Source organism: Filicampus tigris, chromosome 4, assembly GCF_054856515.1.
Source record: "Filicampus tigris isolate MCC_2025a chromosome 4, RoL_Ftig_1.0, whole genome shotgun sequence".
NCBI lineage: Eukaryota > Metazoa > Chordata > Actinopteri > Syngnathiformes > Syngnathidae > Filicampus > Filicampus tigris.
The window spans coordinates 1,582,571-1,608,931 of NC_141220.1; the positions used below are offsets into that span (position 1 = coordinate 1,582,571).

Genomic DNA, 26,361 nt, shown 5'->3' on the forward strand with positions numbered 1-26,361 from the left:
ACGGTTGTGGGAGAACCGGAATGAATATTAATGCATATTTTCATTTAATGGTTATTAAAAAAAAGTCGATGTACTTTGTGTTTGCAATCGCTCTACAGTAGGTGTAGAGAGTGACTTTATTTTTTGTAATTACAGTTTTCACCGCATTCTTATGTAGACTATTAAACGCTCTGCAGCTGAACTCCAGGGTATTCATTTGTGGTTTATCTCGGTGTCACCAACTTCTCAGTTGAAAACACTACAGTTATTTAATTTTGCCAGTCTGTCATCCGTCAGTGGCCTGGGTACCTGTCCGTCATTCGTCGGTCCGTCATTTTTTTCAAGCTGAACCAACCTGTAATTGTCAGTTGGTCAGTCCGTCAGGTAGTTCGGCAGTTTGGCCCAGTCCCATTTCTTCTTCTTAATCCTAAATCTTTGTTTCCCCCCCTCCCCCTAACTCTTCTTTGCGGAGATGAGACAGGCAGTCTGAGGCACACCTGTGCACTAACCATGGTGTCTAATCAGCATCTTGATATGGCACACCTGTGAGGTGGGATGGATTATCTCGGCAAAGGAGAAGTGCTCACTATCACAGATTTAGACTGGGTTGTGAACAATAGTGGAGAGAAATTTTGATGTGTATATCGAAAAAGTTTTAGACCTTTGAGTTCATCTCATAAAAAATGGGAGCAAAAACAAAAGTGTTGCATTTATATTTTTGTAGAGTGTAGTTAAACGCCGTTTCTGAAGTTGATTGGTATTTCGCATTTGCAGTAAATGTTCACTCTCAAACGCTAAGGGGCATTCATTCCTACATAATTTCTGCATTTTTTTACTTCACGTTCAGAAGCACCTCTTTATAGAATAACAGATTTTCTCAAAATTACATTTAAAAACAAAAACTTATCACGTGCAAATATACATAAAACATCAGTGTCACGTAAGTGATGTTCGCATTTCATCTTGTCATGGTGTTTTTGGTCCTCCTCATGATGTTTTTGTTCTCATTTGGCTTCCGTGTCTCCTTGGGAAGTCCATGATGTCAGCTTTGCATCTTGTGGCCCACATGGGGAGGATGAAGGCGATTCCTAGAGGGAGTGGCATATTGACAATCGATGGGGTATAACTATTAACTCGCGATAGAGCGCAATAGTGTGCTGAATCAAAATAGAGAGTGGTGGTAAGAAAAAAAATACATGTGGGCAACAGTACCAAATTAAAAAATATGTATATTGCCATGGTGCCATAGACGTTTTTGTAAAGCAGGAGTGCTGTTTCACATTGTGTTTACAAATTGTATTTAGGTCACAGAAATTCCCAGCCATAGGTCTGTATGAATAACACAATAATTGTATCTCACCCTGCTCATTGACTGGTAAATGGGCTGTCACTTGTATAGCATTTTTCTACCTTTGGTACTCAAAGCGCTTCACACTGTAACTCATTACCTACTGATGACGCAGCATCGGGAGCAACTGGGGGTTCACTATCTTGCTCAAGGATACTTCGACATGGTCACAATGGCCGGGGATCGAACCCACAACCTCTGGGTGGGGAAACGACCACTCTACCACTGAGGCCCTGTCTACACGTAGCCGGGGTTTTTGAAAACGCCGGATATAAGCCTGCGGTTAGCCCTATCATCCACACGTCCCCGGAGTTCTTTCAGTGAAAACGCAAAACGTTTTGCGGATATCTACAGATATCGCCGGATCTGCGTTGTTGTGTGGACGGTTACACCTGGACATTTAGGTCGTCACCGTGCGACAACAATGCTTTGACGTCACTTGCGCGACTTTGTTTTCATCAGAGTCAACATGGATTCTCACGGCGCTGCGTTGGTTATAGCCATTCTCGATGCGCTTTTTGCTTACTTATTTGTCCGCAACCAACCACTGCTTCTCGTTGAAAGGTTTAAAAGCAATTCTGACCTCTTGTCGGTTCTCCCGAGCGAGTTTGGCGCCGTGTTTTTGGTTTCGTAGAAGTGACATCAAAGGACGGAAGTTCCTTCTGAATGGACCCTATTTGGCTAACTACTGCCGCCTAGAGGCTTGCCGTGGGTTTGAAAACGCACTTCCGCAGTTTCGTGTGGATGCATTTTTTTATGTGTCCAACGTATACGGTTGTTAAAAAACTCCGGCTACGTGTAGACAAGGCCTGAGCCACGCCACCCCACAATGTGTGTTGGCCATCAAAAATCCGTCGGCCCATGGCTATCCTAAAACACCAAAAAGTCTTAGGTTTAAAATGGCTTACTTTAATCAGAATCCAGCTCCACATTGTGGCCAAGGGTAAATAAAATCCAATCCAAGTAGCTCACTCCAACTGCTGTTTATAAATGCTCTTGTTCTCCTTCTTCTCCTCCTCCTCCTCCACTGGCGCATACCGCCTACTGTACAGGAAGTGCAAAGCGTGGTCAATGGAAGCAACCCTTCTTGTATTCAATTCAGTCCGGCAGTCAAACACATGAGCCAGACAGAGAACACCACAACCATAAAGGTTTATATGCAAATAAATAAACTTAGATCAAATATTAGACTCAAACAAAGAATGAAGATTTGAATTGTCGTAGGAAAGTGAAGTGACGTCTTCTGGTTCTGCCTCCTTAACCAGAGTGAGCTGTGGCCATCACAGTGCCTACAGAGATCCTATTGAAAACACGAGCACTCACTCCCACACATATATAGTCAATGCAGTCCTCTCTACGAAACCCCCACGAACAAACACACGTGAGACAAGCGGAGCGTGCTTCTGTCAGTTGTCAGCAAAAATATTCGGTTGTTAAAAAAGCCTGGCTACGTGTAGACAAGCCCTCAGTTTCAAAAAGGTTGGTGACCCCTGATCTGTAAACTAACACAAATTAAAGGTAACCTCACTGATTGTGTATTCTCTGCTTGACGATGTGCACTCTCTTCTGTTGTTCAGTAATACAGATAAACCTGATGCCTCAGTAGTTTTGCTACATGACTTCCAACGATTTCTTATCTATCAGCAAAAGGTATGTAAAGCTCAAATTAGTCACAATTCCAACAGATGTTTTTGTTTCTGGCTAACAAATTCCTTATAATTTTCTCAAAAACGGGCATTCATTTCTGACACTTTTAAAGTCTATGGTAGATCTATTAATGTATCATCGGTTGGGTGCAGTAGACAAGCGTCAGGGTTGGGGGAAGGAGGACCCAAATGCAGGGAGGCAGGAGAAGCAGGGCGTACTGAAGAGTGTATTTATTAACAAAAACAAAACCAACACAAACAAATCTTGAAAAATCCAAAACTCAAAGTAACAAAGAAGCACTCAGAAACAAAACATAACACTGGGAGGAACAAAACAACATGACAGCCACAGCAACGAGTAAAATAACAACTAGGACAACACGACAGCAACTATACGACAATGACCCGACAAGAACTGAACAAAAACTAGCAGCTTAAATACAAGCAAACTGACGAGACAACGAAAAACACCTGGACAAGAGACAAAAGGTAGGAGGGAGCTGATTGGCCAACACTAGGGAGTGGAAAGCACACAGGTGGACACAATAATCATGACGAGACAGACACAGAACACTGAGCAAAACATGAAACTAAAGCCCAAAACCAAAACAAACCAAACATGACAGTACTCCCCCTCAAGAGACGGCTCCCAGACGTCCCCAAACAAGAACAAGAAAGGGCGGGCGGAAGGGGGCCAGGAGGCGGGATCAGAGCCCGTCAATCAAGGGCCAATCGGGCGGACGTCACGGAGGCCCGAAGAGCGGATACCGAAGTAAATTTTTGATTGCGTGCGTATTCTAAACCTTATTTACTTGCTTTCCCGCAGGTCACAACCGTGCACAAAATACAGTACATAATTCATCACTTCCCTCAAGAACTGCCATAAAAAAATTCCAATAAGTAGAAAATCATTCCAGTGGATTCTTGTTCCTGGAGAGGAATACTATCATCTTGTGTAGTTTGGACTGATTTTACTGTACAGTTTTGTGAAAGAATTAGAGGCAAAGTCTGCACAAAATACAGTACGGACAGTACAGAAATCATTATTTCCCTCATATTTGAACTGCCATAAAAAAACATTCCTCCAATAAGTAGAAAATCACTCCACCAGTGGATTCTTATTCCTGGAGAGGAATACTATTATCATGTGAGGTTTGGACTGATTTTACTGTACATTTTTTTCAAAAATTAGAGGCAAAATCTTCACAAACTACAGTACAGACTACAGAAATAATAATTTCCCTCACATTTGAACTGCCATAAAAAACATTTCCCCAATAAGTAGAAAATCATTCCAGTGGATTCTTCTTCCTGGTGGCCCATACTATCATCATGTGAAGTTTGGTCCTATTTTACTGTACATGTTTTTCAAAAATTAAAGGCAAAGTCTGCAAAAAAATACATTACATAATTCATCATATCCCTCATATTTAAACTGCCATAAAAAACATTCCTCCAATAATTAGAAATTCATTCCAGTGGATTCTTATTCCTGGTATCCCATACTATCATCATGTGAGGTTTGGATTGATTTTACTGTACAGTTTTTACAAAAATTAGAGGCAAAGTTTTCACAAAATACAGTACATACAGTATAGAAATTAACCCTCACGTTTGAACTTGCTGATAGAAAGCATCTCTCATGTCACTCTTTACTTCATGTATTTTGAAATACCATATTTTCCAGACTATAAGCCACTACTTTTTTCCTAGGTTTTGAACCATGCGGCTTATTTAAAGGTGCAGCTATTCTGTGGCTTTTTCTTCCAAAGCTAGGGGCGCTCTAAGTGGAATTACAATACAATACAACACAATTGCCGCTAACAGGATGTGACTGCAGGTGGAGGAGTTCAACAAGCGAGGGCGCTATGCAGTAGGTTATGAATTACGTGGTATGCAGAAGTAGAGCTGACAAACTGGGGTGGCAGCGGGCAGTGAAATAAAGATAAGTACTTTATTTTCTCTTGGTTCTGTTCCGTTTTAATCAGAAAGGTTTCTGCCGTGTATAAGGCACTGTTAGGAAAGAATCTGTTCAGGTACATACATGTACATTTACAGTTCAAAATCATTCTGTAAATGCAGTAAATATAAAATTTTTCAACATAGATAGGTGCGGCTTACATAAAGGTGCGGCTTATGTTTTTTTCGTGATATTTAAAAAAATATAGTGGGTGCGTCTTATATAAAGTTGCAGCTTATAGTCTGGAAAATACGGTAAATAATAAAATAGCAAATATTGTGTGTGCGCACCAAAAATTCCATCCATCCGTTAACCAAACCGCTTGTCCTCATGAGTGTCATGGGCATTCTGGAGCCTATTGCAGGGTACACCTAAACAAACAATGATTCACACTCACACCAACATTTCCAAATGAACTAAATATAATAAATGACACCCATTCCAAAACATCACCAAAGCGGTTTGTGTGCAGTATAAACTTGACATGGGGGCAATCTGATCAAAAATTAAGTACGTTTCTGACAGTGTCATCGGCATCACAGGCACATTATTCAGAAAAGGAATTTATAACAGAAAAGCATCATTCCTACCTGACATGTCTGATCCTCTACCGCCTTAGCTGTCCAGGCACTCAAATTGGTACACATTGAAACCTTTCTGCCTCATAATAATTTTATGTCAAATGATGATCCCTTCTTTGAGCTGTCACCTTAGCGTGACTGAGGGGTTTGCGGTTTGAGGTGAGTCTCTTCTGCATCAAGAGGAGCCAGATGAGGTACTTGGGCATCGGGTTTGGATGCCTCCTGGGAAGATCAAGGACGCATTCACCTGAGAAGTGGAAAAACACGGCTGAATGTCTGGCAAAGAAAGATTGTAATTCTGCCTGCAGTCATTAAAAAAAACAAGTGCCTTGTTTAATTTTTACGACCTTAAATTAAGTTGTGTGACAACCCACAAGAGGTACTGGATAATGAATTGCATTGTCTGTGTTGCTTTCTATTCCCGAAGGAGGCATGGGCAACTGATCTCAACAAGGTCAGAGAGTTGATGACCACTTTCATTGATGACACCATGAGAAAAACCAACGACCCTGAGTTCACAGTCAGTGAGGTACTGTCTTCTATGACACGTTCAAGAAAATCACAGTACACATTCACTCATTTTTATTTTTTTCATTTCTGAAATATAGCACACAAGTATTGTTCTGCATTTGTTAGGGGTGTAACGGTACGCTAAATCACGTTTCGGTTCGTTTTTTTGGAAACTTCGGTTCGGTATATTTTCGGTACAAAAAAACATTTTTTTTTTAAATATGTTTATTTTGAAAAGATGACAAGTAAACTATACTTTTTTCGAAAAAATAAATAAAAGCGAATCATTCGGGTGATATTCTAAGAAATTACACCAGAATAAAAAATACACTAACAATAAAGATCTCTTAATTTTGTAAATTATTAAGACACTGAAATCTTTAAACACTCAGCAGCAACAGCCTATGACACATCTAAGTATTCAAGTTAAAGACAAGTTGTCATTACAGTACATATATACAGTTTTTGTGGTGAAAAAAATACATACAATAACAGTTACAATTATTGCTAACTATATTAAAACTATTTTTAAAATGAAAATAAATACAGTAACTTTAAAAAGTCTTTGTGAAATTGTATACACTTTTTAGGCATTGAAACATTTGAATGTTCAACAGCATATTGTAACGAATTGGGTTATCTGTGTTGTGGTCGGACTTGTGTGTTGATGAGTTCATGAAGTTCATGAATGCACCGTACGGCAAGCGAGTGGAGCAGCGGAAAAAGAAGAGCAGCAGTTGTACTTGTATTAATAAAAACGTGATAATTAAACTACGTCTGACGGCGTGTTCATGGAAGACGCTACAATATGATAAATCTCGCTATTTAAGTTTGACGTTTTTTGCTCCCGCGTCTAAGAAACATTCACAGTTGGATGATGCCGTGCATGTTAGACATGCTATCTGCCGCCCATCTCAGTCGACACACAACTTTGGGACTTATCCACGCACCTTTCCCCATCGGCAATTGGGAACAAGAAAGCCAGAATGTGCCCAAACAGGAGACCGCAGTGTACGGGGGGACCTTCGAGCTCTGGCTCTTTTTTGGCTCTCACTGTTGTGCCGCCACTCTCCTGCCCCGCATGCAACAATCAATAGCGCCGGTGCGTAAACTCGCGTTAACAAGTGGACCGAACCGAACGCAAGTGGACCGAACCAAACATGCCATACCGATACATATTAATACACTCACGTGTACCGTTACACCCCTAGTATTTGTATGTCTCCTCTGCATGTCATCCCTAGTTCCTCAGCTTCCTGTTTTCCAAAGAGAACTGCCTGTGGGATGATAAATTATCAGAGATTAACAACCAAGACATGAACAACCCTTTGTCCCATTACTGGATCAATTCATCACACAACACGTCAGTATAACACTCCCGCCATCAACACGAGAGAATTACGATCTTACATACATGTGTTTATGCAGATCCAGTTGCCATGCCAGTTTAGTAATTGGTCTGAAATTGAGTCTCAAATATTATTCTTGCATGAATTACCTGTAATATATAATACATATATTTTTTAAAAAATTTTTCAAAGATTAAAATACTGGCTTTGTTGGACTCATTGGTTGCTCACATAAAGTGTGTGAACCTTTTGAAATTACCTGTATTTTCGCATTAATTGGTCTTTAAATCTGATAGTCACAACAATAGACAAGCACAATTTTGTGAAACTGATACCACACAAACCATGACATGTTTCCATGTTTTTCCTGGGCAAAAGGAGGCAAACACACACAGAAAATTGTCTTGGAGGTGTAGATGGTGAGGAAAATAACAGCAGATAAAAAGCAGAGCTCGGCGTGTGACTCTTTTTTGCCTGCCTCGTCCCTCCGTCCTCATTCATAAAAATAATCGTCGTCCGACCCCGTCCATACTCATCCTTTTACAGCGCTTACATTCCGTCGAGCCCCCTTCTGCCCCCCCCAAAAAGTGCCCTCTGTGCACTCATAAACATTATTTAAAGCTCATTATCTTTAAATCTCCATAGTTAATGGAGATTAACTAATATATAACTATATATATATATATATATATATATATATATATATATATATATATATATATATATATATATATATATATATAGTTATATATATATATATATATATATATAGTTATATATATATATATATATATAGTTATATATATATAAAGCATTTACTATAGAGATTAATTTAAATTTCATAACGCACTAAAAAAGATGAACTCAGTTAACTCTTTTTTTTTTTTTTTTTAACTTCCTGTAGCAGCTGACCTCTGCTCGCTGTGCAGCCAAACTTAGAAGAGAGTCACAGTTGCAAAGACGGACTTTTACATAGTTCTACTTTAAAAAGTCGCTTGACGGCCCATTGGAGAAATCCAAAATAATTTGCACACTTTGAAAAGCCAAATTCAAATACCATATTAGTTGTCTGTCTTTGGTGTATTGTTCAACTGTTGTGTTTTATACAATACAATACAGTACAATCCAACCTAATTTTTATAGCGCATTTCATAGAGCGACAGCTGTAACAAAGCACTTTCCATTACAACAACAAAACAGCAATAATTGTGTAATTGTGCTCAACAAGTGAAAGCAATAAATTAAAACACAAAATACTATATCCAATAGCTATTTATCTATATTTATATATATATATATATATATACATACATACATATTTATTAATATTTATATGTGTTTACTGTATATATATACACACACATATAAATACTATAAAACGATGGTCAATGAGAATAGACTGTAGGAACTGAAATAACACGTAACTTCCTTTTCTAATCAATCAACAAGTGCCGGATTTTAATCACATAATTTCTTTTTTTTATAGCTACCTGACAGGTGACCAGCTTCGTAGTGAGTCATCCACAGAGGCTTATGTGCGCTGCCTGCGCCTGGGATGTCGCTGTGTTGAATGTCAGTTTATTCTATACTATGACCACATGAAATCTGCTTTACCAATTGTGTTTCTTATGTTTGTGTTTTTTTTATGGTGTGGATTACAGTGGATTGCTGGGAAGGACCTGGAGAACCAATAATCTATCATGGGTGGACCAGGACGACCAAAATCAAGTTTGAAGATGTGGTTAAAGCTATCAATCAGCATGCATTCGTTTCCTCAGAGTAAGTTAGAACAAATAAATTACTCAACACTTTTTAACTAAAAGAGAAACATGTAGTTAAATTTTTACCTTTGGTGCTTAACTGCATGTATTTTTTTGGTTTTAGATTATGTTCAGTTATGACCAGGGGTCCGTTTCCCAAAGCAGTTTTAGTGAAAACTCAGAGTTTGCTCACCCTGAAATGAGGGGAACTCTGAGTTTTCTGTTTCAAAAAGGGAGGTAACTCAAACCAGAGAAACAGGGGTAACCCTAGCAGGTTTCAGAGGAATTTCTCTCTGTCTCCACCCTCTTTCAGAGCCACACACGCCATTTAATTTGCTCATTCATTCAGTTCGCAGGCAGGTTTTGGTGTTGCCTAGTTCTGCCGTCTGTCATTTAAAGAAATCGGAGTCCCTATATGACAAGTCCATTAGGCACAGTATCACTGAAAAAAATTTCTGTTGAATTTACTCAATTTTATTTCTTCAATGGTTGTACGAAATATAATCATCTGGATCTAGACACATTTTTTAAGTAGACTATACATCTACTAAATAAATATATCTTGACCCAGATGATTTTATTTTGTGCAATCACTTGATGAAATAAAAAGTAATATTTATATTAAATTTAATATTTTATTCTCTGCTTAGTAATGCTGCACGTTCATCCACGTACGGGATCATTATCAAAAGGACATGCCACCTTTTGTCTCCACCTACACTGAAAAAAGTTTCTGTTGAATTTACTAAATTTTATTTCTTCAAGGGTTGTACAAAATATAATCATCTGGATCTAGATATTCATTTAGTAGATGTATTGTATAGTTTACTTAAAAAATGTATATAGGGTGACGGGGGTAATTAATTCTATGAATAATAATGCTGCTCTCTTATTTTTAATGTTAAATTTGAGGTTGCAATATTTATTAGTTAACATTTTAAGGATATGATATTTCAAATTTGAAGACAATTGGCAATTATACTCAACAAAAATATAAACACAACACTTGTTTTTGCTCTCATTTTCATGAGATGACCTCAAAGGTCTTAAACTTTTTCCAAATACCGTATTTTACGGACTATAGGTCACGTTTTTTTTTCATAGTTTGGCCGAGGGTGCGACTTATACTCTTGGGTGACTTGTGTGTGAAATTATTAACACATCATTACCGGTATATCATTTCACATGTTATTTTCCGCGGCACGGTGGTCGACTGGTTAGCACGTCCGCCTCACAGCTCAAAGGTCGTGGGTTCGATCCCGGCTCTGTCCTCCCTGTGTGGAGTTTGCATGTTCTCCCCGTGCCTGCGTGGGTTTTCTCCGGGTACTCCAGTTTCCTCCCACATTCCAAAAACATGCGTGGTAAGTTGATTGGACTCTCTAAATTGCCCCTAGGTGTGATAGTGAGTGCGGATGTTTGTCTCTGTGTGCCCTGCGATTGGCTGGCAACCAATTCAGGGTGTCCCCCGCCTACTGCCCGAAGACAGCTGAGATAGGCTCCAGCACGCCCCGCGACCCTTGTGAGGCTAAGCGGTTTCGATAATGGATGGATGGATGGACGTTATTTTCCCACTAAACCACAAGAGTGCGCTCTAGACTAAGCGTCCGTATGTCTTTTTTAGAGCAGTGGTCCCCAACCTGGCGTGCTCAAACAAGTCTATACCGCTCGTGGCGTTAAAATGCTGATTCTGAGCTGTGGAGTAGCTTGAAACCAGATTGAAAAACAATGCAGTGTAAAAAAGAAGTACAACATTCTACAGTATTTGTAAATAAAAGGGAGTTAAGAAAGTATATAAAATAGCTTTTAAAAATCAGATATTGCGGTTAGTTTTTTTTCATCAAGGGTTGCACCATGGCCTGTTTAAAAGCCTCTACACACCAATCCGCTGTTGGCCGTTAGAAAGTTGGTACACGCCTTCTGTTTATTGTAGAGCACAACGTCGGAAAGTCGGAACCGTTCTTGGGGCGTCTGGGGCGCGGCGTGTTTGGCCAATTTAATAAGTAGAATCGGGTCGGGTTGTCAGGACTAATGATCACTGTGGTAGCTAGCAAATCAGTGCACTGGACATGAACGGGAAGTGACAAAAGCAGACAAACGGTGAATTGAAGCTATTGCTCAAGAACTTTACTTTGCTCATTTTTCACATCTCCTCTATTGACATAATGGCTGGCTGGACAGAAGAGAGCGAAGATGAATGATCGTATTTTCCGGACTATAAGTCGCTCCGGAGTACAAGTTGCACCAGCCATAAAATGCACAATAAAGAGGAAAAAACGTATATAAGTTGTACTGGAGTATAAGTCGCATTTTGGGAGGAAATTGTGCGCTTAGTACACATCATTTCCACCGAGCTACGATGCTACATGTAGCATACAAGAAAGTTACAGTAAGATAACTTTAAACTCACCAAAACGATTGTAGATCGCTTAAATAAGTCTTTTATTCATCCCGGACCATGTAGAATGTTTCCAAGTCTCCAAAAGTATTTATGTATTCGGTCGTAATTATGTCTTCCTCTCCTCTCTGCTGAGTGTGCTCCTCCTTACGTGTGTGGCTGCATGATACAATACCCCAGCCAGAGGCAGGCAACTGCCTGTTTGTGGTTCGATCTTATTCAACCATCGTCTGTAAGTAACTTAGACAATTGTGTGTACCGGTAATGACCATGCAACATTTATATAGGAGCTGAATTGTGGCTGATTGTACTGTTGTTGACTGAACATACAAATTGCTAATGCTAATCGCTAATGCTAATCGCGGTTGCTAATTCTTAGCATGTCTGCCTGTTTGTGGTTTATTCTTGTTCAACCATAGTCTGAAATTAATTTAGACAATTGTGTGTAATGACATTTAGATACAAGCTGAATTGTGGATGATTGTAGGTTGTTGACTCAACACACTGATCGCTATCGCTAATGCTAATCGCGAGCGCTAATCATTAGCATAGGCTCATCTTGTTCATGTCTATGAAAATACATGTGTACGTAATGCATAGATTGATAGTATTTTCTGTTTCTTGCGCAGTTTCACAATATAAACAGGCAACCTCGCTGCACACCTGGAGTCAATGGAGTTTGTTTGTGAATGTTTAGCTGTTTGGCTAAGCTGGCTTCCTCGACTAGCAAGGCCTGTTAGTTTAACAAAACATTAGACATTATCCATTTAATTATTCATGCATTTTAGTAGCTTTTAGGATGTATCTTATGTTTCTTTATGTTGGTTACAATAACATGTGAAATGATATAGAAGTAATTGTCATGGCTTGTTAGTGCTGACTGTATTTATGATGTTTTGTCTCCCTCTGCAGGCGCTTTAGTGCTAAAGTGCCTGCAGATGGAGGCAAAACATAAGTCACAAGTCAGAATTAATAATCCATGACAGTAGTGTGTTAATAATTTCAAACATATGTCGCTCCATTGTATATGTCGCACCCCCGGCCAAACAATGAAAAAAAACCTGCGACTTATAGTCCAGAAAATACAGTAATCACTCAAATTTAAGAAAGACCGCCATTATTCATCATCATTGTCAAAGGCTATGCCGATCAAGTGATGAAAGGCAAACTATGGGAAACTATTGAGATGCAACTGGTCATACCAGGTAGAATTTATTTTTATACTTGGTGTGGAGGGGTACTACTCCTCACGCATGTGCAGAAGGTCCGGAGGAGTTTGCATCTCCGTCGGCTTTTGCAGTGTGTTCTTTAGTTATTTTCCAGTCTGATGTGTTGACTTCTAGGCCGATGTGACAATTGGCCACGACGGCCGACGTCGAATTGGTGTGTAGAGGCCTTAAGACATTTTGTACAACATCTGTTGCAAGACTGCTGCTTTGAAAATCAATTGGACGTTAAGTCCAAAAGCATCCCTGATTTCTTTTAGTGATAACATCAGTAGGGAAAACTGTGTTTCGTTTGAGAAAAAAATCCTTCAGAAAAGATACCATATTTTCTGGACTACAAGTCTCTACTTTTTTCCTAGGTTTTGAACCATGCGGCTTATATAAAGGCGTAGCTATTCTGTGGATTTTTCTTCCACTGCTAGGGGCGCTGTAGCCGGAATTACAATAAATACAATACAATTGCCATTAACAGGATGTGACTGCAGGTGGAAAAGTTCAACAGGCAAGGGCGCTATGCACTAGGTTATGAATTAGATGGTATGCGGAAGTTAACTGACAAACTGGAGTGGCAGCGGGCATTGAAATAAAGATAAGTACTTTATTTTCTCTTGGTTCTGTTTCATTTTAATCAGCAAAATTGCTGCTGTGTTAAAAGGCACCGTTAGGAAAGAATCTGTTCAGGTACATACATGTACATTTACAGTTCAAAATCGTTCTGTAAATTTAGTAAATATCACATTTATCAACATAGATAGGTGCGCATTATATAAAGGTGCGGCTTATATATATTTTTTCCATAGTTTTTTTTTTTTTTTTAAATAGAATGGGTGCGGCTTATAGTCCGGAAAATACAGTAAGTGTGACATGCTTAAACCGACCAAAGAAAGCAAAGCAAGTGACTGTGAGATATGGGTCACAGGAAGCAGATGAGATACCTGCTCTGATGATAGCAACATCACAACTAATACAAGAGTGTTACTACGTTAAAAAAAGTTGCACATTGTCATATTTAGTTAACAATGCCACTCTTTCTCAGCTTCCCAGTCATTCTGTCTATAGAAGAGCATTGCCCATTGGAGCAGCAACGGCAGATGGCCCGCATCTTTAGAGAAGTGTTTGGAGACAAACTGCTTCTTGAGCCCCTGGAATACATGGCTGAGCAGCTGCCGTCACCGACACACCTGAAGGGCAAAATCATCCTTAAAGTACTGTGTGTGTGGGTGTGCGTGCGGGGGTGTGCATTTGTGTGTGTGTGTGTGTGTGTGTGTGTGTGCCATGATGGTGGTGGTGGGGGGTTGAGGTTTTATAAGAAATTTTGTCCAACAATAATACCCTGTTGGTATTTGTACATGTGCAGCACAAGAAGCTCAATGTTGATGGGGGAGACACCAGCAAAGACTTCAACACGTGGCAGAAACAGGGAGACTTGGAGATGTGGGACCCTGTCAACCAGGTACTTATATAAATTATTAAATTTTATTATTGATAGTGCTGTCAAGCGATTAAAGTTTTTAATCGTAGTTAATCGCATTTTTCATAGTTAACCCGTAGTCAATCGCATATTTGATTTACTGTAAAAAAATCCCTTGATTTTTCGGTCCCATTATTTTCTTGAATTTTAATCCCCTTAAAATGAATAAGAGGATTGATTTTATTATGCAAATGCTTTATTCAAGCAAAGTCAACCCTAACATTATTTTTTAAGAATATGCTCCATGCAAGCCCACGAGTTAGAACAAGGCATTCTGATAAATATTGCGTTTGTGGAATAATAGTTAATCCACCTGTTTTTAGTCATCACTGGGGGCGGCCATTTTGTCACGTCTTTCAACTGAAAATGATATCACAGTTGCTCAGGGCTCACGTAATGACCAATCACAGCTCACCTGTTTTCTGAAACTGAGCCATGATTGGTCATTATTTGAGCCCTCGGCGCATCTGTGATGTCATTTTCAGTCAACAGAAGTAATAAAATGGTAAAAAAATTGATGGATTTTACAACTCAACTCATATCCCACAAACACAATATTAACCAATGTCCGCTGATAGTGTAGTGGTACACACGCCCGAGTTGTGTGCGGGCAGCGTGGGATCGATTCCCGCTCAGTGACAGTGTCTATGTGTGCCCTGCGACTGGCTGGCGACCAATCCGGGGTGTAGTCTGCCTTCGCCCGTTGACGACTGGGATAGGCTCCAGCAACTCCCCGCGACCCTGTATAGGATAAGCGGTTTGGAAAATGACGTCCGCTGATAGTGTAGTGGTACACACGCCTGAGTTGTGTGCAGGCAGCGTGGGATCGATTCCCGCTCAGTGACAGTGTCTATGTGTGCCCTGCGACTGTCTGGCGACCAGTTCGGGGTGTAGTCTGCCTTCGCCCATTGACGGCTGGGATAGGCTCCAGCAACTCCCCGCGACCCTATATAGGATAAGCGGTTTGGAAGATGACATGACATGACAATATTAACCAGAATGCCTTGTTTGAACTAGGGGGCCTGCATAGAACATATTCTTGAAAAAACAAATGTTTGGGTTGACTTTCCCTTCAATTGAAAAAACAAGCAATGGATTCAACTCATGCAAACAGCCCCTTAGCCCTTTTCAAACACACATACATACACTCACACACACGCATGCGCGCGTCTTTCAGCTGTTACTAAAAGCATGCTACTGAACACCAATGATTGGCTAACCTTGTTTTGCTTCAGAAAGAAAATACAGTATATATGACAAACACAACGCTGCATTTTAAGCAAGGAAAGTCTATCTAATCTAAGCAGTCTATGTAACCATACGATGTCTCTGTATGTACAGTATTTATGTATTTCCTGCAGCTATGTATGATATAAGCTAAATATTAGCTGGATACGTGCATTTGTGTGTTGAACTTGCTGGTTCAAATATTGCAATCAGACGTACCTAGCCGATTCTGACTTCGGGTCATGAGCCGCATTGCGTCTGTTCTATGGCTAGGCGTTGACCGAATGAGCCGGCCGGGCCGGCCCGGGCAGGATCACAGACCCCGTGAAGGGCAACTGTGGAGATCTGTGGGAAGGGCCTGCCCAGAGTCGCCGCCGCTGCCCATGCTTGCCGGCCGGTATGAAGCGAGCCGAAGAGCTGAGCGCGAGTGGGGGCGAGCAAACGCTAACGTGCTATTGCTACGCAGCTTTGGCGGCAGAAGCCCGAGGCTGCGCGTCATGCGCGCACACATTTTTTTTTTTAATCAGTCGTACTTCGTTAGTAGCTCTTCCATGCGGCTAACGAGGAATCGAAACTTAGCACTGACATTTTAAAAACCGAACGGTTCCGGGAGAACCGGAACAATGGAACCGATTCCACTCGATTCGTTTTCGGTGTCCAACCCTAAAGGGGTCACAGCCGTGCATGTGTCAGCGCTCATTCATCCTCATCGTCAATATTTTGAAGCAGATGTAACGCCTCCTCTACTCTAAAGCTTTTTTTTTTCAAGCATCATGTATAGATCATGGTGACCAGCAGCCTTTATCAATGCACCTGCTGGTTGCTATGGAAACCTTAATCACTCAATCTAAAGGGGGTTGGATTAACTTCGAAAATAACGCGCTAAATTGACAGCCCTAATTATTAATACTCTTTAGCTAGGCCGTGGGCACCTCAATTGTAGTCAGGAAGCAGACCAATGACTTGGATTTCCTCTGCTTGACGGAGACTTGGACTGGCACCGGTGAGTGCAGTGCAATGCTTGAACTATTACTGCATGCATGTTCTTACTTGGACGCTCTGAGAAGGTCGTCGTGGAGGATGTCCACCTGGCAAATGACACTGAAGACTATGTAGAGTGTGTCTTGTTTTGTTGGATCTGACTGCAGCATTCGATACGGTGGACCACGTTATTTTGTTGGCTTGTTTGCAGCACCAAGTGGGCATTAGTGGAAGCGCCCTAGAGTGGTTTGGATCTTATTTGGCTGGCAGGACTGGCCTAGGTTCCTCTGAGCCCCGCTCTGCCCCTCTATCGTATGGTGTTCCACAGGGTTCTTTCAGGGGCCCTTGCTGTTCTCGTTGTATTTGCTGCCCCTGGATTCCATCCTTCAAAAACACAATATTTCCTTCCACTGCTTGGCGGATGACTGTCAAATCAATGGCTAGGTTCACACCGCAGGTCTTAATGCTCAATTCGTTTTTTTTTTTTTTAAATCGGATTTTTTTGTGTAAACGTTCATATTACATTATAAATGCGACTTGGGTCTTGTCTGCTGTATGAACACATGCGTCGCCAAAGTAACGCGCATGTGCAGAAGAAGAGACTCCCGAGTCCCGACGTTGTGTTTAGTAAATGTGGTCTAGCATACATTTATACAGTCAAGCGATTAGGTAACAGGTAGAAATAAATACAGTATTTGGGGAAAATCACGAGGCGAGGCTTTAACATCTGATTTCATGGAGACATCACAAACGATGACGTCACGTCACAACCGTGCGTAAAAAATTAATCGATCTGAGCCGTGGCTGAATTACTTTGATCGCCGTAAATGTCCACTTTATGCTTCATGTTTCAAGTGGGAATAAATTAAAGTAAAATATAAAGTCAATAGTGTTACTCAAAACAACTTTGCACATCCGATCCCCTGTTGCCAGCAGTTTCCCTCTGCCTGCACGGAGGGCATTTTGGGCTCCGGATGACGTCAATGTCGGATAGATGCGACCTGGCCGTTCAGATCGCGAACTCATTGGGAGAGATCGGATATGTATCCGATCTAGGACCACATACGAAAGCGACCCAGGTAGCATTTGAAAAAATCGGAGTTGAGCCTTTCAGACTGTCATAAAAAAATTAGGTACAGGTCGCATATGGGCAAAAAAAATACGATCTGGGTCGCATTTGCCTGCGTTTTGAACTTAGCATAAGTCTCGCTGAGCAAAAAAGATGCTTTCTCCTTAAGACCACTTTTGTCCTGTCGAGAGGACATCAAAGCCTGGATATCACTAAATTTCTTAAATTTCAATGAAAAGAAAACAGAAGTTATGGTGTTCAGTCCCAGTGGCTCTTGTACATCCCACCATGTTGACCTGGGGCCCCTGGCTTCATATCTAAAGTCAACAGTCTCGAATGGACAGTGATCTTAAATTGGACCAGCAAATCAGCGCTGTTGTTAGGTCAAGCTTCTTTCACCTTAGACAGCTGGCTAAGGTAAAGCCCCTCCTTTCTCATCAGCACTTAGAAACAGTAATGCATGCTTTTGTTACATCTCGGCTAGATTACTGGAATGCACTTTATTTAGGAGTCGGCCAGTCCTCTCGCAAACGTCTCCAATTGGTCCAAAATGGTGCTGCTCACCTATTAACTGGTACTCGGAAGATGGAGCACATAACCTCAATTCTGGCCTCCCTTCACTGGCTCCCAGTGCATTTTAGGGTTCTTTTTAGGGATTTTAAGATGCTTCTATTTGTTTATAAGTCTTTAAATGGCCTGAGACTGACAGTTTTCGGCTGTTTTCCAAGTGTCTATTTTATACTGTGAAATGCGCTGTATAAATAAAATTGTATTTTATAAAATTGTGTTGTATTCTCTTGGATTGCCTGTTTGAAGGGACTGTTTGCACCACTTGGAGGTTCTGGCGATATATTGACAAAATATTGTCATTGTGGTAATGGCACATGCAGTGGAGAATGCAAAACACTGCAATAAATTCATATGCAATTGTGTTCTTTAATCTAACTTTGACCAATGAGATGCAACCTTAAATGCGCTTTGCCATCCAATAGAAGAATAGTATCTTGGGACATTACTAACACTAAATATAGATAGATATGGATATATTCATATTTTATACATTCATATTTTTCGCATTATTTTTTTTTCATGAGATAATAAAGATGTCATATCTTACAAGTGTGAACTGTCAAAAGTTATTACAATCAACACGTGAGCATTTTGGTTTAAACACAATTTTTGCATGCCTTTTTCAGCGGTGGAACAATCATTACTGTGTGATCGCTGATGACATGCTGTACTACGCAGAGGAGTACGAGGAGGAAAAAGAAGACCTCAGGAAGGTACTGAATTATTAAGTGTACTTGAAAAATGCATTTCTTTTGAAATGTTCAATGTGAAATTTAAGACCCATAAATATTCTTCTTTGCAGTCATTTACAACCCACCGAGCCAATCAAAAACTTTGAAATCATGGTGGTAGGATATAGTTTCATCACACAGGAATAGCACTCACACTCTGCCGCTGTTTTATGGCTTTGTATCAACCATCCAAAACAATACAATTGATTAGCAGGTTGGACAGGATCTTGATTTCAACACTTTTGCCTCTGTTCAAATCGATCGTCTCAGTTGGTTTGATTTCCTGCTCTTCCTGCCTTTAATTCTGGATCGCTCATTGATAACAGGTGGTCTAAGTCAGAGGTCGGCAACCCGCGGCTTCAGAGCCGCATGCGGCTCTTTCATCCTTATGTTGCGGTTTTGTGTGGCTGTGGAAAATAAATTCTAAGTGTCCGATTGAAGTGTATTGAAACGTCTTCCAAAGACACGAGGTCAGACGTATCTTAGTTATCTCCCTTTTTACTATTACAACACGGCTAATGTGGGCTGTAGTCGACGCCAAGTAAAAGTGCAACAACAATCCCGTCATAAGACACACCCTTCCAATCCAGCGAGTCGCGTGATGCATTCAGGAACCTTGGAAACAACACAATTTAGCAAAACACAAATGTCACCACGACACAGATAACCCAATTTGTTACAATATAATATTTGTCTCAAAAACATTTATCATGTCTTCTTATTAAGTCAAAGTTTTTAACTTCTTCCTTCACCTTGTACAATTTCGGTGATCAGCATCTGCCTTCCTCAAAGACGTTTGACAGCACCGGAAACCAGTGACATCAAAACTGCACAATATCTGAACAAAGTATTTTATTTGTGTGTGTTCATTTGTTTAATTGTAGTTGTAAATTGTACGATTATTGTGATCTCGAAATATTACAATTAAATTATATAGTCACTGTTGGCCGCAAATCTCGGACGTCCAAATATGGTCATCCATTCATCCATTATCGATACCGCTAATCCTCACAAGGGTCGCGGGGCGTGCTGGTGCCTATCCCAGCTGTCTTCAGGCAGTAGGCGGGGGACACCCTGAATTGGTTGCCATCCAATCGCAGGGCACACAGAGACAAACAATCACACACACTCACAATCACACCTAGGTGCAATTTAGATTGTGAATTGGTTGCCATCCAATCGCAGGGCACACAGAGACAAACAATCACACACACTCACAATCACACCTAGGTGCAATTTAGATTGTCCAATCAACTTGCCATGCATGCAGGCACGGGGAGAACATGCTAACTCCACACAGGGAGGCCAGAGCCGGGATCAAACCCACAACCTCTGAACTGTGAGGCGGACGTGCTAACCAGTCGACCACCGTGCCGCCCAAATATGGTCATTCTTTTTTTTTTTTCCAATCAAAAAATGATTCTTATGGTCCGTCCCTACTTCGTCTGTAATTTTTATGCAATTCTAGGTCATTTAAAGTGGTGAAAATAGCAACTACTGAAATAAAGCACGATTTCACGGCTGGAAGTGTGTACGACATGGCCGTCTGCTGATTGCAACTTTTTTCTAAGCAATAACAAGTGGAAATAGTAAGGTTCACTGGATTACGTTGACTTGTTCAATATAAATTGATGAGATGCTTCGGTGCAAAAAGACCCCCTCACGTATGTCGTGAGGTAAGTCTCCGTTTCATTTTTATATGCACCTTAGACGCGGTTAGTTGGATCATTGTTTTATTTACTGCATCACTCATGGCTTTAAACCTGAAAGAAGGCGCTTTGTGAAGGTATTGGAGCCAAAATGAAGATGTATTGGGCAGGTGTGTTTGATCGTGTGACGTTTCCAAGGCTGGGGGCACGATGGGGGCTCCACATGAGTGCGGAATTTGAAGTACTCAGATGTCGCTACATGGCTTGGTTTTTGGACTCTTTTAATCAATTCAAGTGTCAAATCACTGATTGAATGTATTATGTTGGTAGTATTATGTGGACGTGAGTGTACAATAGCAATATAAGGTATTATAGAATTTGAACTTAGCGGTGCCTGGGTACTCAAAAAAGCAGTTTTTTTTTTGGAGGTTAATGTCAAAAAGTGTTTGCGGCTCCCAGAGCTTTATTTTCCGTGGAAACTGGGTCGAAATGGCTCTTTGACTGTTAAAGGTTGCCGACCCCTGGTCCAAACACTAGTTCGCTTCTCCACACCTTTATTTGTAACTACAATATTAAATAATAAAATATTTCAAATATCACATTGTATTTTGTTATTAGTTTGTTTACATTCTTTTGGATTAGAAAATACAGAGAGTGGAATTTTTGTAATTTATTTTTTATTGTTAACCCTCAGTATTGTTTCAACATAACATAAACGTCATGAAGATGTGAAGTGCTTACAAACCGATAGTAGCTTGACCAATAAATATCAGCAGAAAATAAAGAAAACAAAGAAAGAAAACAAATGAATGCCTGCTAGTTAAAAAATGAATATACATTCAAACTAGTTACCAAAAATTCAAAGATTAGCTTGTAAACAATACTGCAGAAGGAATTGTTTCAAAAGCCTATATAATGTGATCTCGTTTTCAGCTTTGGAACTACTGACTGTGGTTTGAGCTATGTTTTCTATTCCAGGTCACTAAAGTAAAACAATGAATGTCAGAGCTAGTGTTTTTGTGTCTCCCAGTACCAGGATTTGCATTGTTCTGAAACATGGTTTCATGGTGGCATCAAAGAGGGTCGGTTGATGGCAGAGCAACTGATTCATGATTACTGTACGGAGACAAGAGGAAGAGATGGCACCTTTTTGGTCCGGCAGAGTGATACCGTTGCCAAGGATATCACCCTCTCGTTCTGGTAGAGTTCCCTTAATGCACACTCAATATTCTATCTATCCATCTGTCTATCTGTCTATCTGTCTCTGTCTACCTATCTACATTTTACAGTGTGTTTAAAAGTTTAATCTATTGTTTATTTTTTACCAACATTTTAGGCGCAGTGGGAGAGTCCAGCACTGCCGTATTCGTTCTTTTTCAGAGGGACAAAACACATACTACTACCTGACAGTAAACCTACAATTTCCCAGTGTGTATGCCCTAATACAGCACTATAGAGAGAACCCGCTGCGCTGTCAAGACTTTGAGTTGCGTCTCACTGATGCGGTACCACATCCTAACCCACATCTACAGCAAGGGTTCGTTCATCACCATCAACTTATATTTCAGTAAAACGAAATGTAAACCCTAAAATACTTTTGTCTGTTTCCAGCTCTCATTTATACATACCGTATTTTCCGGACTATAAGCCGCTACTTTTTTTTTGTTTGTTTTGAACCATGCGGCTATTCTGTGGAGTTTTCTTCCACCGCTCAGGGCGCTCAAACCAGAAATACAATACAGTACAATACAATTGCCATTAACAGGATGTGACTGCAGGTAGAGGAGTTCAACATGCGAGGGCGCTATGCACTAGGTTATGTATTAGGTGGTATGCGGAAGTAGAGCAATAAAAGGTGGACGTTAACTGACAAACTGGAGTGGCAGCGAGCATTGAAATGAAGATAAGTATTAGTATATATAATTTTCTTTTGGTTCTGTTCCGTTTTAATCAGCAAAGTTGCTGCCACGTTAAAAGGCACTGTTAGGTGCGGCTTGTATATGTTTTTCATTATTATTTATTAAATCAAGTGGATGCGGCTTATGTAAAGGTGCGGCTAAAGGCCTAGATAGACCAATCTGTGTAGATAGGCCAACTGTGATCAACGCTTACCCCTGCGGCGTCATGCCGACTGTCGTCATGTTACGCTGGACAAATACACTGCAACGAAAGACAGCGATGCTGACCATTAAAGTACCTTCTGCGCATGCGTGAGATGTAATAGCCCTCCATACCATCGGTGGCGGTAGTCACCATTCCTCATGGTTACAAAAACGGAAAGCTATTGGCCAGGGTCGGATTATAAAAAGGTAAATAATGCATTCAGCTATATTTTTCGGTCACGACGAACTCCCACGTGAAGTAAACCATCACGTTCTTGTATCGTGAAATACTTAAATTGTTAACCCTCACTCTTGTACTTGTAAGAAGATTACGGCAGCAAAGGCTGTTTATCTGCATTTGTCACTTCCCATTCGTGCTCTGTATGCTGATTTGCTAGCTAACAGCCAACCAGAGTGACCAAATGTCCCGACTCATGATGCTGATTCAACATGCTGAAACGCCCACCAGACGCTTCCTGACGAGGTCCGATGTTACGACGGTGTTCGGGACATCGATCTGACGGCGCAAACAGACGCCCCGACGCTTATCGATGTCCGACGTCGGATTGGTTTGGCCAACAATTTCTAGGCATCAACGTTTTATCTAGGCCTTTATAGTTCGGAAAATACGGTACTTCCCAGTCTTAGTTAACTAATGATCTAAGACACCTCTTTTAGAGTAATAGTGCATTTTTTGCGAAATTGTAATATGCAGTGGATATAAAAAGCTTCCTCAAATGCAAGGTTTTTGTGACTTGAAAAAAAAAGTTCACGTTAAATGATTTCAAAGCTTTTTTCACCATTAATGTGACTACTTTGCTACACTGTATGCAGAGATCGGGGACTCAAGTTATATGACTTGACTCGAGTCAGACTCGCGTTGCTATTTTTAAGACTTGCCACTTGCTTGCTTAAAACTTGGGAATGAATTGACTTGACTTGATTTCAACTAGAACTGCATGACTTGACAAGTCATCCTGTTTGTAATTTGAAATCGGCATTTCAACACAGTTTGCCTTCGGATCGGAAGGCAAGCAAAGAGGAAAGAAAAAAGAAGGTTTTTGCGTATGAAAACTGTCCGAACCGTTCGTTTCGACTGGGATGTTTCCGTTTGCGTGGTCATGAAAAACTCCCCACCGCCCTCTACTTAATAGCGAGGTGAAGTGATGAGCAGTTCAAAAGTAGATTCTTTGCACTAGGGCTGTTCGATTTTGCCTAATAAGAAAATCCTGATTATTTTCTCTCAAACCCGATTTTACGATTACGATGTATTTGTAAAAAAAAAAAATAATGAAAAATTATGTATTTTGAATGTCTTTTATAATAAACTTCATCTTTCTTTCTTTGAACTCAAAATGCAAGTCAATTTAAGTTCAATGAAGGGGATCGACTGGCTAAAATGCAGCCTCCTACCAGCCCGACCAGAGCAGGGATGATTCAGAATGGTTCAGTTCTATTCCAGGCAATTTCCAAGTTTCAATCCTGGGCTCCTAGCTCACCATCGACCTGGCCAATTCTGTCAGTTGAGCATACGCTCCACTTCACTTCCTCACTCACTCGGCAGTCGGCTCACATATTCGGCTCCCGCAGCAAACAATCCAGCACGTGTCACTTTCTCCTCGGCCAGCGGACAATCGCTTCCGCATTCCAGCAATTGGATTGAATGCGCTACTCATGTGACCACATGACAAACACGGAAGTAACCACCGGAAAACATAGATCTTAATACGAAGAGAAGAATAACAGAAAGTACAAATACGAAGAGAATGTACAAACAGAACACAATACAGAAAGTAAAATGGGCTACACTTAGATACACCAAAAATAACAAAATCGAACGTGCCGATTTGAACGTTTTTAACATCGTTTTATCCAGAAAATTCGGTTACGAATCAAAATCGCTTAATCGAGCAGCCCTACTATGAACCAAAACATATACGAGTAGCAGTCAAATGTGGAGAGAAAAAAAGATATGAAGATGTCTTGGGATTCAAAGTTTGATTGTTTTCATGAGAAAAAAACAATAGCAACATGTAAGGTTTGAAACTCGAAAATGAGAGAGACAACATCTACAAAGTTTCTGTGTCTGACGCATCTAAGCTTTGTGAACTAGGGCTGAACAATTATGGAAAATAATCTAATTGCAATTTCCTTTTCCAAATAATTGCGATTGCGATATGAGTTGCGAATTTTTTTTCAAGGTACTTTCTATTTTTCTAATGTATTTTTCAACAATTAATCTTTATTACAACAAAAAAATATCAGAGCTGTAATGCATTATAGAATAGTGAGATAAATGCAAATGAAGCATAATGAAAGACAGTTTATCTATTTCAATTAGAGGTATAAACTTACTAAATATTTTGATGTGGAGTTTGTTAAGCATTAAAAACAACAACATAATTCTGCCACGTGTGGTGTAAACATAAGTGTATACAGAGCTGGGCACTTGAGCCTTCTTTGCCGGTCCGGCCGCGACCCTTCACCTTTGACCTGGGTACCCTTCCGGCCTCGACCCCCCGCCCTTATTCATAAAAATTATCACACCCCACCCGTTGAGCCGTGGGCCGGACTAAAATCCACTTCCGGCCTTGCTTAGTCGAGCCCTTTTTAAAAATTTGTCAGCCCCCACTCCCGGCCCTAAAGATGGGCATCCGGCTTGGCCGGAGTTTCCGACCAGTCCAGCCGAGGGGCAGACTGCCCAGCTCTGAGTATATACGGTACTACACTGATACTATACCGTACAAACTCAAGTGCAGATTACAACAATAATGTAAACAAATCAGTAGTTTTGCCACTTCCTACATATCACTTTGTTTCTTGAAACATGATATGTAAACGTGGACTGCACTTGAATCACTCACTCAACTTAACATATAGACGGATAAATAAATAAAACATCCATGTGCAAAATTAAGGCTTACCCGTACTCCATTTAGTAACATCACACACGCCACCTGGTAGGAAAAGTAAGAATGCCTACTTGACATAATAACAAGCACCAGCAGGCATTAATTACCACTTGGCAGTGTCTCATTACTAAGCATCTTTTCATCTGCCTTTTGGTTCCAAATATTCGGTCAAATTCATCCTGTTAATATTTGACCGCTTGACAACTTTGCACGGGTGCGTTTTTATTTGCCTTGGCTCAATGAGCCGCACACTAATGTCTGTGTGTGTGTGTTCAAACTTCGAACACACATAAATCGAAGTCAACAGCGGCACGCAACGAACCCATGACAGACACTTCCTGACACACGCGCTCCGACCTATGACGGCGCCAAAACATCACAAAATAGACAACACACTTACTTGGTGACGGGTTTTTTTACACGCAGCAAGAAGTTTTAACCATGCGAGGTGAAAAGGTGCTGTAGCTGCCGCAGCGTTAGCTTAGCATTCGGTGAACCCCCCTCGGTTGTCAATAAAAGAATGACCATTTAAACCGCAGCCTTCGCGATTATATAATCACGTTTTCTCAAAATCGCAATTATATTGCAAATGCAGTTAATCATTCAGCCCTACTGTGAACCTAAGCTAGCTAGGTTAACTTGACAGTTTAGCTCACCAATTGCTGGTCAAATACTTTCATGTATGAACGGTCGAGCAGCAAAATTACACTTGAAAACTATTCGCACAAGAAACATGAAAAAAAACAATTATCATAAGAGGAAGACAATGCGTACGGGCCTGGCGGCACTCGCTGTCTAGGCACAGCACCATGAGATCATAGTTGACAAAGAACAAAGAACACTGGGGGGAAGAAGAGAAAAAAAAAGCGTGGCTCAAACTATTCTCCTCAGTGTA

The 26,361-nt window shown here is 40.6% G+C and overlaps 1 protein-coding gene and 1 long non-coding RNA gene across 7 annotated transcripts in view; one reads left to right on the forward strand and one right to left on the reverse strand.

Annotated features, from left to right (window-relative positions):
* Positions 1-26,231, reverse strand: LOC147148070 (uncharacterized). 2 transcript variants are annotated; one of them, XR_015086593.1, is made up of 4 exons: positions 26,123-26,231; positions 5,524-5,761; positions 2,236-2,371; positions 1-1,067 (listed from the first exon to the last, which is right to left on the reverse strand). It is a non-coding gene; the product is annotated as an uncharacterized LOC147148070 (long non-coding RNA). The 2 variants fall into 2 exon arrangements; XR_015086594.1 differs by lacking the exon at positions 26,123-26,231 and adding an exon at positions 7,216-7,860.
* Positions 1-26,361, forward strand: part of plcg2 (phospholipase C, gamma 2) — a 106,045-nt gene that overhangs the window by 44,767 nt on the left and 34,917 nt on the right. For all 5 annotated transcript variants that reach the window (XM_086029070.1, XM_086029068.1, XM_086029069.1 and 2 more), the window contains 10 exons: positions 2,905-2,977; positions 5,942-6,043; positions 7,269-7,387; positions 8,860-8,945; positions 9,035-9,152; positions 13,791-13,959; positions 14,112-14,207; positions 18,699-18,785; positions 21,483-21,652; positions 21,789-21,989. In XM_086029070.1, coding sequence (XP_085885196.1) covers positions 2,905-2,977; positions 5,942-6,043; positions 7,269-7,387; positions 8,860-8,945; positions 9,035-9,152; positions 13,791-13,959; positions 14,112-14,207; positions 18,699-18,785; positions 21,483-21,652; positions 21,789-21,989 — 1,221 coding nt within the window. The remainder of the gene's footprint in view (positions 1-2,904; positions 2,978-5,941; positions 6,044-7,268; positions 7,388-8,859; positions 8,946-9,034; positions 9,153-13,790; positions 13,960-14,111; positions 14,208-18,698; positions 18,786-21,482; positions 21,653-21,788; positions 21,990-26,361) is intronic.